The sequence below is a fragment of the Hyla sarda genome, chromosome 3 (genome assembly GCF_029499605.1).
Source record: "Hyla sarda isolate aHylSar1 chromosome 3, aHylSar1.hap1, whole genome shotgun sequence".
NCBI lineage: Eukaryota > Metazoa > Chordata > Amphibia > Anura > Hylidae > Hyla > Hyla sarda.
Genome location: NC_079191.1, coordinates 443,807,553 through 443,820,470, shown reverse-complemented (window position 1 = coordinate 443,820,470; position 12,918 = coordinate 443,807,553). Strand labels below are relative to the sequence as shown.

The following is a 12,918-nucleotide window of genomic DNA, read 5'->3' as shown; positions in this document are numbered from 1 at the left end:
GTGCAGTCCTATGTAAGCACACACATAACACAGTGATAACTCCCTGAGTCCCCATAGTGCAGTCCTATGTAAGCGCACACATAACACAGTGATAACTCTGAGTCCCCATAGTGCAGTCCTATGTAAGCGCACACATAACGCAGTGATAACTCCCTGAGTCCCCATAGTGCAGTCCTATGTAAGCGCACACATAACACAGTGATAACTCCCTGAGTCCCCATAGTGCAGTCCTATGTAAGCGCACACATAACACAGTGATAACTCTGTGTCCCCATAGTGCAGTCCTATGTAAGCGCACACATAACACAGTGATAACTCCCTGAGTCCCCATAGTGCAGTCCTATGTAAGCGCACACATAACACAGTGATAACTCTGTGTCCCCATAGTGCAGTCCTATGTAAGCGCACACATAACGCAGTGATAACTCCCTCAGTCCCCATAGTGCAGTCCTATGTAAGCGCACACATAACACAGTGATAACTCTGAGTCCCCATAGTGCAGTCCTATGTAAGCGCTCGGTGTGTTGCTGACCCCTCCCTGTCGGTGTCGGTGATTGGCTTCTCGGCCCCTCATGCCTCTGCTGGTCCATCATGTCTTCCTCACACCCTCCTCCTCAGCTCCATGCCCACCTCACCTGCTCCTCGCCTCCTCTCTGCCCGTCTCCTGTCGCTCCGATCTTGGTTGGCTCCAGATGATTCTCCCCAGATCCGTCCTGACTTTCTTGCTACTTCTGGAGATGGTGAATTCTGGGTCCAGGAAGCAGGTAAGAGGCTTGTGGGGGGTTGTGGCAGTGAGAGGGTTAACGGCGGCAGCGCTGATGGATTACGATGTGTGTGGAGGATACGATACGGCATTTAACCCATTCAGTGCCTGGCACTGTCCTTGGATCACCTTGTCCCTAAGGACATGATTGGGATCAGGACCATGGACCCCGCAGTGTGAGACCTCAGACCGATCCATTATTTATAGGACGAGGCTCCGCCAGGAAGGGGTTAATAGCACTCATATCTCTAGATATACAGCGCAACTTTCCCAGTCACCTAAAGATTCACATCCAGAATCCATCAGTGAATAGGAAGAGATGAGGGGTGTAATGTAGAGAGCCCCGAACCCCAAAACATGTGCAGAGAAGGAACCTGGATATAAAGTCTCCCCCCAAATCTGTGATACAATGTTATCTACCCACAGAAGATAGGGGATCATTAAATTACACTCGGGGTACAGGATAATAACACTTGGGGTGCAGGATGATGACACTTGGGGTACAGGATGATAACACTTGGGGTGCAGGATAATGACACTTGGGGTGCAGGATAATGACACTTGGGGTACAGGATAATAACACTCGGGGTACAGGATGATAACACTTGGGGTACAGGATGATAACACTCGGGGTACAGGATGATAACACTTGGGGTACAGGATAATAACACTTGGGGTACAGGATAATAACACTTAGGGTACAGGATGATAACACTTGGGGTACAGGATGATAACACTCGGGGTACAGGATAATAACACTCGGGGTACAGGATAATAACACTTGGGGTACAGGATAATAACACTCGGGGTACAGGATGATGACACTTGGGGTACAGGAGGATAACACTTGGGGTACAGGATGATGACACTTGGGGTACAGGAGGATAACACTTGGGGTACAGGATGATGACACTTGGGGTACAGGATGATAACACTTGGGGTACAGGATGATAACACTTAGGGTACAGGATAATAACACTTGGGGTACAGGAGGATAACACTTGGGGTACAGGATGATAACACTTGGGGTACAGGATGATAACACTTGGGGTACAGGATAATAACACTTGGGGTACAGGATAATAACACTTGGAGTACAGGATGATGACACTTGGGGTACAGGATGATAACACTTGGGGTACAGGATGATAACACTTGGAGTACAGGATGATGACACTTGGGGTACAGGATAATAACACTTGGAGTACAGGATAATAACACTTGGGGTACAGGATGATGACACTTGGGGTACAGGATAATAACACTTGGAGTACAGGATAATAACACTTGGGGTACAGGATGATGACACTTTGGGTACAGGATAATAACACTTGGGGTACAGGATGATGACACTTGGGGTACAGGATAATAACACTTGGAGTACAGGATAATAACACTTGGGGTACAGGATGATAACACTTTGGGTACAGGATAATAACACTTGGGGTACAGGATGATGACACTTGGGGTACAGGATAATAACACTTGGAGTACAGGATAATAACACTTGGGGTACAGGATGATGACACTTGGGGTACAGGATGATAACACTTGAGGTACAGGAGGATAACACTTGGGGTACAGGATGATAACACTTGGGGTACAGGATGATGACACTTGGGGTACAGGATGATAACACTTGGGGTACAGGATGATGACACTTGGGGTACAGGATGATAACACTTGAGGTACAGGATGATAACACTTGGGGTACAGGATGATAACACTTGGGGTACAGGATGATGACACTTGGGGTACAGGATGATAACACTTGAGGTACAGGAGGATAACACTTGGGGTACAGGATGATAACACTTGGGGTACAGGATGATGACACTTGGGGTACAGGATGATGACACTCGGGGTACAGGATGATGACACTTGGGGTACAGGATGATAACACTTGGGGTACAGGATGATGACACTTGGGGTACAGGATGATAACACTTGGGGTACAGGATGATGACACTTGGGGTACAGGATGATGACACTTGGGGTACAGGATGATAACACTTGGGGTACAGGATGATAACACTTGGGGTACAGGAGGATAACACTTGGGGTACAGGATGATAACACTTGGGGTACAGGATGATGACACTTGGGGTACAGGATGATGACACTTGGGGTACAGGATGATGACACTTGGGGTACAGGATAATAACACTTGGGGTACAGGATGATGACACTTGGGGTACAGGATGATAACACTTGGGGTACAGGATGATGACACTTGGGGTACAGGATAATGACACTTGGGGTGCAGGATGATGACACGGGGTGCAGGATAATGACACTTGGTGTACAGGATGATAACACTCGGGGTACAGGATGATGAGACTTGGGGTACAGGATGATGACACTTGGGGTACAGGATGATGACACTTGGGGTACAGGATGATAACACTTGGGGTACAGGAGGATAACACTCGGGGTACAGGATGATAACACTTGGGGTACAGGATGATGACACTTGGGGTACAGGATGATGACACTTGGGGTACAGGATGATGACACTTGGGGTACAGGAGGATAACACTTGGGGTACAGGATGATAACACTTGGGGTACAGGATGATAACACTTGGGGTACAGGATGATAACACTTGGGGTACAGGATGATGACACTTGGGGTACAGGATGATGAGACTTGGGGTACAGGATGATGACACTTGGGGTACAGGATGATGAGACTTGGGGTACAGGATGATGACACTTGGGGTACAGGATGATGACACTTGGGGTACAGGATGATAACACTTGGGGTACAGGATGATAACACTTGGGGTACAGGAGGATAACACTCGGGGTACAGGAGGATAACACTTGGGGTACAGGATGATAACACTTGGGGTACAGGATGATGACACTTGGGGTACAGGATGATGACACTTGGGGTACAGGAGGATAACACTTGGGGTACAGGATGATAACACTTGGGGTACAGGAGGATAACACTTGGGGTACAGGATGATGATACTTGGGGTACATGATGATGACACTCGGGGTACATGATGATGACACTTGGGGTACAGGATGATGACACTTGGGGTACAGGATAATAACACTTGGGGTACAGGATGATAACACTTGGGGTACAGGATGATAACACTTGGGGTACAGGATGATGACACTTGGGGTACAGGATAATAACACTTGGGGTACAGGAGGATGACGCTTGGGGTACAGGATGATGACACTTGGGGTACAGGATGATAACACTTGGGGTACAGGATGATAACACTTGGGGTACAGGATGATGACACTCGGGGTACAGGAGGATGACGCTTGGGGTACAGGATGATGACACTCGGGGTACAGGAGGATGACGCTTGGGGTACAGGATGATGACACTTGGGGTACAGGATGATAACACTTGGGGTACAGGATGATAACACTTGGGGTACAGAATTATGACACTTGGGGTACAGGATGATAACACTCGGGGTACAGGATGATAACACTTGGGTTGTGTTTTTTGGGGACGCTCTGGGTGTTGTTTTTAGGGGACGCTCTGGGTGGTGTTTTTCAGGCTCTCTGTTGGCGTGCTGCGTGCTGTGGGCTCCGCTGGTGTCTGACGCGCCGTTTCAGCCTCGGGGGTCTCTGGATTATCACAATCCTAAGTGAACGCATTGAACTCTGAGAATCCTGCGCGGCGTCTGATCCAACGTGGTGACAGCAGGAAATGTTTTACCATAATGTAACCAGAGAGCGTACGGGGGACAGTGCCCATACTACAGAACTACACTGGGGGACTCTGCAGAGCATCGCACCTGCTATAATCCTCCCAGACTGTACCTGGTGCATTGTGGGAAATGCAGTGTATATGTGTGATGGACGTGTCCAGTGCCCAGGTCAGGGTGAGGGCTGTATACAGGGTACGATAGTCATAGAATTATATTGGCAAATGTCCGGCAACCACTTATCTTGGGACGTTAAGGAGTTATTTAAAGCATCCATGGTGGTCTAAGAGAGCAAAGGGTTAGATACAGCACTACCTGGTATCTATAGCATTAAGAGAGTGCAGGGAGGGGATAGAGAGGACTGTGCAGCTGTTACTGTATGACCACATAGTTCTCTCTCTGATCATAGAGATGAGTGCAGGGAGGGGATAGAGAGGACTGTGCAGCTGTAACTGTATGACCACATAGTTCTGTCTATGATCATAGAGATGAGTGCAAGGAGGGGATAGGGAGGACTGTGCAGCTGTTACTGTATGACCACACTGTTCTCTCTATGATCATAGAGATGAGTGCAGGGAGGGGATAGAGAGGACTGTGCAGCTGTTACTGTATGACCACATAGTTCTGTCTATGATCATAGAGATGAGTGCAGGGAGGGGATAGGGAGGACTGTGCAGCTGTTACTGTATGACCACATAGTTCTCTCTATGATCATAGAGATGAGTGCAGGGAGGGGATAGAGAGGACTGTGCAGCTGTAACTGTATGACCACACAGTTCTCTCTCTGATCATAGAGATGAGTGCAGGGAGGGGATAGAGAGGACTGTGCAGCTGTAACTGTATGACCACACAGTTCTCTCTATGATCATAGAGATGAGTGCAGGGAGGGGATAGAGAGGACTGTGTAGCTGTAACTGTATGACCACACTGTTCTCTCTATGATCATAGAAATGAGTGCAGGGAGGGGATAGAGAGGTCTGTGCAGCTGTAACTGTATGACCACACTGTTCTCTCTATGATCATAGAGATGAGTGCAGGGAGGGGATAGAGAAGACTGTGCAGCTGTAACTGTATGACACACTGTTCTCTCTATGATCATAGAGATGAGTGCAGGGAGGGGATAGAGAGGACTGTGCAGCTGTATCTATATGACCGCATAGTTCTCTCTATGATTATAGAGATGAGTGCAGGGAGGGGATAGAGAGGACTGTGCAGCTGTAACTATATGACCACACAGTTCTCTCTATGATCATAGAGATGAGTGCAGGGAGGGGATAGAGAGGACTGTGCAGCTGTAACTGTATGACCACACAGTTCTCTCTATGATCATAGAGATGAGTGCAGGGAGGGGATAGATTGGTCTGTGCATCTGTAACTGTATGACCACATAGTTATCTCTATGATCATAGAGATGAGTGCAGGGAGGGAATAGAGAAGACTGTGCAGCTGTAACTGTATGACCTCACAGTTCTCACTATGATCATAGGAATGAGTGCAGGGAGGGGATAGAGAGGACTGTGCAGCTGTAACTGTATGACTGCATAGTTCTCTCTATGATCACAGAGATGAGTGCAAGGAGGGGATAGAGAGGACTGTGCAGCTGTATCTATATGACCGCATAGTTCTCTCTATGATCATAGAGATGAGTGCAGGGAGAAGATAGAGAGGACTGTGCAGCTGTATATATATGACCACACAGTTCTCTCTATGATTGTAGAGATGAGTGCAGGGAGGGGATAGAGAGGACTGTGCAGCTGTAACTGTATGATCACACAGTTGTCTTTATGATCATAGAGATGAGTGCAGGGAGGGGATAGAGAGGACTGTTCAGCTGTAACTGTATGACCACATAGTTCTCTCTATGATCATAGAGATGAGTGCAGGGAGGGGATAGAGAGGACTGTGCAGCTGTAACTGTATGACCGCATAGTTCTCTCTATGATCATAGAGATGAGTGCAGGGAGGGGATAGAGAGCACTGTGCAGCTGTATCTATATGACCGCATAGTTCTCTCTATGATCATAGAGATGAGTGCAGGGAGGGGATAGAGAGCACTGTGCAGCTGTAACTGTATGACCACACTGTTCTCTCTATGATCATAGAGATGAGTGCAGGGAGGGGATAGAGAGGACTGTGCAGCTGTAAATATATAACCACACAGTTCTCTCTATGATCATAGAGATGAGTGCAGGGAGGGGATAGAATGGTAGAATTACAGTGAACACTGACACAGTCACGACAATTATATACAATGAGTCGGGGGGAGGGGGCGCTCGCCTTGTGTCATTATATCGTATTCGCCGGACGCTCAGTTTGGTGCCCCCATAGAGGAGACAGTGTGGGGGAGGTTTCTGCTCTTGTTCTCTCTATAGAAGCAGCGATCTGAGTGTCTGGGGAACACAAGATAATATCCGGACACTTCGTAGTCTTTATAAATCGTCTTCTCTATAATAAGTGTCGCCGTGTTCTGCCCCATGTGACCGGCGCTGTCAACAAATCACAGCGCAAAGTGGGAACACATAATAGTGTCGCTGGATCCCTGATCTCGCCGCTGATTTCCATAAGGGCAGAGTCGGGCGCAGGGCAGAATAATAGTGGTGAAGACGAGACGTCCCCGGAGCCGCGAACTCGCCAAATGTGGAGATGATGTCATGTGACGGCGTCCGGGTGTAATGTAGTAAGATATAATAGGGTTAAAAGAATCTACAACGAGAAGTGATGTAATACCGCCATCAAATATGGAGCGCACAGCCTACGGCTGGATAACAGCGGACCGCGCCATTCTCATCCTTAAAGAAATCACTGGATAAATCAAAAGTTCTGCAATTTTTTGTAAATCTATACAGAGCTAAAAATCCTCACAGCTGGGAGTTTGTTACAGTCGTATCCAGTCCAGACAAAACATTACTAAAGTATAAAGGGTATAATCCTCAGTATTCTGTAGATATATATATATATATATATATACACTGCACAGTACCACTTCTCCTGTTCTGTATAATCCTCAGTATTCTGTAGATATACACTGCACAGTACCACTTCTCCTGTCCTGTATAATCCTCAGTATTCTGTATATATACACTGCACAGTACCACTTCTCCTGTCCTGTATAATCCTCAGTATTCTGTATATATACACTGCACAGTACCACTTCTCCTGTCCTGTATAATCCTCAGTATTCTGTAGATATATATACACTGCACAGTACCACTTCTCCTGTCCTGTATAATCCTCAGTATTCTGTATATATACACTGCACAGTACCACTTCTCCTGTCCTGTATAATCCTCAGTATTCTGTAGATATATATACACTGCACAGTACCACTTCTCCTGTCCTGTATAATCCTCAGTATTCTGTATATATACACTGCACAGTACCACTTCTCCTGTCCTGTATAATCCTCAGTATTCTGTATATATATACACTGCACAGTACCACTTCTCCTGTCCTGTATAATCCTCAGTATTCTGTATATATATATATACACTGCACAGTACCACTTCTCCTGTCCTGTATAATCCTCAGTATTCTGTAGATATACACTGCACAGTACCACTTCTCCTGTCCTGTATAATCCTCAGTATTCTGTAGATATACACTGCACAGTACCACTTCTCCTGTCCTGTATAATCCTCAGTATTCTGTAGATATACACTGCACAGTACCACTTCTCCTGTCCTGTATAATCCTCAGTATTCTGTAGATATACACTGCACAGTACCACTTCTCCTGTCCTGTATAATCCTCAGTATTCTGTAGATATACACTGCACAGTACCACTTCTCCTGTCCTGTATAATCCTCAGTATTCTGTAGATATACACTGCACAGTACCACTTCTCCTGTCCTGTATAATCCTCAGTATTCTGTAGATATACACTGCACAGTACCACTTCTCCTGTCCTGTATAATCCTCAGTATTCTGTATATATATATATATATATATATATATATATATATATATACACTGCACAGTACCACTTCTCCTGTCCTGTATAATCCTCAGTATTCTGTATATATATATATATATATATATATATATATATATATATATATACACCGCACAGTACCCCTTCTTTGCTATAACAAACCCTCTGTATCCGTTCCTATTCCCGATGCACAATATTTACTCCCTGGCTCCCCCTGTTGGTGGATTTCTCAGTATTTGTCTTTATATGGGGCAGAAGCTGCAGAATAAACAGCCTGGTAGTGGATGTATTTGTACAGAGTATATCAGTGTGCTGATCATTACAGGCTGTATATAGTGGAGGAGCAGGGTTCACAGCAGCACAGAGGATTTGAGTATTCTGATCATTACAGGCTGTATATAGTGGAGGAGCAGGGTTCACAGCAGCACAGAGTATATCAGTGTGCTGATCATTACAGGCTGTATATAATGGAGGAGCAGGGTTCACAGCAGCACAGAGTATATCAGTGTTCTGATCATTACAGGCTGTATATAGTGGAGGAGCAGGGTTCACAGCAGCACAGAGTATATCAGTGTTCTGATCATTACAGGCTGTATATAGTGGAGGAGCAGGGTTCACAGCAGCACAGAGTATATCAGTGTGCTGATCATTACAGGCTGTATATAGTGGCGGAGCAGGGTTCACAGCAGTACAGAGTATATCAGTGTTCTGATCATTACAGGCTGTATATAGTGGAGGAGCAGGGTTCACAGCAGCACAGAGTATATCAGTGTGCTGATCATTACAGGCTGTATATAATGGAGGAGCAGGGTTCACAGCAGCACAGAGTATATCAGTGTGCTGATCATTACAGGCTGTATATAGTGGAGGAGCAGGGTTCACAGCAGCACAGAGTATATCAGTGTTCTGATCATTACAGGCTGTATATAGTGGAGGAGCAGGGTTCACAGCAGCACAGAGTATTTGAGTGTTCTGATCATTACAGGCTGTATATAGTGGAGGAGCAGGGTTCACAGCAGCACAGAGGATTTGAGTGTGCTGATCATTACAGGCTGTATATAGGGGGGGGAGCAGGGTTCACAGCAGCACAGAGTATATCAGTGTTCTGATCATTACAGGCTGTATATAATGGAGGAGCAGGGTTCACAGCAGCACAGAGTATTTGAGTGTGTTGATCATTACAGGCTGTATATAGTGGAGGAGCAGGGTTCACAGCAGCACAGAGTATATCAGTGTTCTGATCATTACAGGCTGTATATAGTGGAGGAGCAGGGTTCACAGCAGCACAGAGTATATCAGTGTGCTGATCATTACAGGCTGTATATAGTGGAGGAGCAGGGTTCACAGCAGCACAGAGTATATCAGTGTGCTGATCATTACAGGCTGTATATAGTGGTGGAGCAGGGTTCACAGCAGCACAGAGTATATCAGTGTTCTGATCATTACTGGCTGTATATAGTGGAGGAGCAGGGTTCACAGCAGCACAGAGTATTTGAGTATTCTGATCATTACAGGCTGTATATAGTGGAGTAGCAGGGTTCACAGCAGCACAGAGTATATCAGTGTGCTGATCATTACAGGCTGTATATAGTGGAGGAGCAGGGTTCACAGCAGCACAGAGTATTTGAGTATTCTGATCATTACAGGCTGTATATAGTGGAGGAGCAGGGTTCACAGCAGCACAGAGTATATCAGTGTGCTGATCATTACAGGCTGTATATAGTGGGGGAGCAGGGTTCACAGCAGCACAGAGTATATCAGTGTTCTGATCATTACAGGCTGTATATAGCGGAGGAGCAGGGTTCACAGCAGCACAGAGTATATCAGTGTTCTGATCATTACAGTCTGTATATAGTGGTGGAGCAGGGTTCACAGCAGCACAGAGTATATCAGTGTGCTGATCATTACAGGCTGTATATAGTGGGGGAGCAGGGTTCACAGCAGCACAGAGGATTTGAGTGTTCTGATCATTACAGGCTGTATATAGTGGGGGAGCAGGGTTCACAGCAGCACAGAGTATATCAGTGTGCTGATCATTACAGGCTGTATATAGTGGAGGAGCAGGGTTCACAGCAGCACAGAGTATATCAGTGTGCTGATCATTACAGGCTGTATATAGTGGAGGAGCAGGGTTCACAGCAGCACAGAGGATTTGAGTGTGCTGATCATTACAGGCTGTATATAGTGGAGGAGCAGGGTTCACAGCAGCACAGAGGATTTGAGTATTCTGATCATTACAGGCTGTATATAGTGGAGGAGCAGGGTTCACAGCAGCACAGAGTATATCAGTGTTCTGATCATTACAGGCTGTATATAGTGGAGGAGCAGGGTTCACAGCAGCACAGAGTATATCAGTGTGCTGATCATTACAGGCTGTATATAGTGGAGGAGCAGGGTTCACAGCAGCACAGAGTATATCAGTGTGCTGATCATTGCAGGCTGTATATAGTGGAGGAGCAGGGTTCACAGCAGTACAGAGTATATCAGTGTTCTGATCATTACAGGCTGTATATAGTGGAGGAGCAGGGTTCACAGCAGCACAGAGTATATCAGTGTGCTGATCATTACAGGCTGTATATAGTGGGGGAGCAGGGTTCACAGCAGCACAGAGGATTTGAGTGTTCTGATCATTACAGGCTGTATATAGTGGGGGAGCAGGGTTCACAGCAGCACAGAGTATATCAGTGTGCTGATCATTACAGGCTGTATATAGTGGAGGAGCAGGGTTCACAGCAGCACAGAGTATATCAGTGTGCTGATCATTACAGGCTGTATATAGTGGAGGAGCAGGGTTCACAGCAGCACAGAGGATTTGAGTGTGCTGATCATTACAGGCTGTATATAGTGGAGGAGCAGGGTTCACAGCAGCACAGAGGATTTGAGTATTCTGATCATTACAGGCTGTATATAGTGGAGGAGCAGGGTTCACAGCAGCACAGAGTATATCAGTGTTCTGATCATTACAGGCTGTATATAGTGGAGGAGCAGGGTTCACAGCAGCACAGAGTATATCAGTGTGCTGATCATTACAGGCTGTATATAGTGGAGGAGCAGGGTTCACAGCAGCACAGAGTATATCAGTGTGCTGATCATTGCAGGCTGTATATAGTGGAGGAGCAGGGTTCACAGCAGTACAGAGTATATCAGTGTTCTGATCATTACAGGCTGTATATAGTGGAGGAGCAGGGTTCACAGCAGCACAGAGTATATCAGTGTGCTGATCATTACAGGCTGTATATAGTGGAGGAGCAGGGTTCACAGCAGTACAGAGTATATCAGTGTTCTGATCATTACAGGCTGTATATAGTGGAGGAGCAGGGTTCACAGCAGCACAGAGTATATCAGTGTTCTGATCATTACAGGCTGTATATAGTGGAGGAGCAGGGTTCACAGCAGCACAGAGGATTTGAGTGTGCTGATCATTACAGGCTGTATATAGTGGAGGAGCAGGGTTCACAGCAGCACAGAGTATATCAGTGTGCTGATCATTACAGGCTGTATGTAATGGAGGAGCAGGGTTCACAGCAGCACAGAGGATTTGAGTATTCTGATCATTACAGGCTGTATATAGCGGAGGAGCAGGGTTCACAGCAGCACAGAGTATATCAGTGTGCTGATCATTACAGGCTGTATGTAATGGAGGAGCAGGGTTCACAGCAGCACAGAGGATTTGAGTATTCTGATCATTACAGGCTGTATATAGTGGGGGAGCAGGGTTCACAGCAGCACAGAGTATATCAGTGTGCTGATCATTACAGGCTGTATATAATGGAGGAGCAGGGTTCACAGCAGCACAGAGGATTTGAGTATTCTGATCATTACAGGCTGTATATAGTGGAGGAGCAGGGTTCACAGCAGCACAGAGTATATCAGTGTGCTGATCATTACAGGCTGTATATAGTGGAGGAGCAGGGTTCACAGCAGCACAGAGTATATCAGTGTTCTGATCATTACAGGCTGTATATAGTGGAGGAGCAGGGTTCACAGCAGCACAGAGAATATCAGTGTGCTGATCATTACAGGCTGTATATAGTGGAGGAGCAGGGTTCACAGCAGTACAGAGTATATCAGTGTGCTAATCATTACAGGCTGTATATAGTGGAGGAGCAGGGTTCACAGCAGCACAGAGTATATCAGTGTTCTGATCATTACAGGCTGTATATAGTGGGGGAGCAGGGTTCACAGCAGCACAGAGTATTTGAGTGTTCTGATCATTACAGGCTGTATATAGTGGAGGAGCAGGGTTCACAGCAGCACAGAGTATATCAGTGTTCTGATCATTACAGGCTGTATATAGTGGAGGAGCAGGGTTCACAGCAGCACAGAGTATATCAGTGTTCTGATCATTACAGGCTGTATATAGTGGAGGAGCAGGGTTCACAGCAGCACAGAGGATTTGAGTGTTCTGATCATTACAGGCTGTATATAGTGGAGGAGCAGGGTTCACAGCAGCACAGAGTATATCAGTGTTCTGATCATTACAGGCTGTATATAGTGGAGGAGCAGGGTTCACAGCAGCACAGAGTATATCAGTGTTCTGAT

General features: G+C 46.2%; 1 protein-coding gene across 2 annotated transcripts in view; it reads left to right on the top strand.

The window, feature by feature from the left end:
• The first annotated feature begins 605 nt into the window (after positions 1-605).
• Positions 606-12,918, top strand: part of GLP1R (glucagon like peptide 1 receptor) — a 587,398-nt gene continuing 575,085 nt past the window's right edge. For both annotated transcript variants that reach the window (XM_056568649.1, XM_056568650.1), the window contains exon 1: positions 606-764. In XM_056568649.1, coding sequence (XP_056424624.1) covers positions 693-764 — 72 coding nt within the window. In that variant the 5' untranslated portion in view covers positions 606-692. The remainder of the gene's footprint in view (positions 765-12,918) is intronic.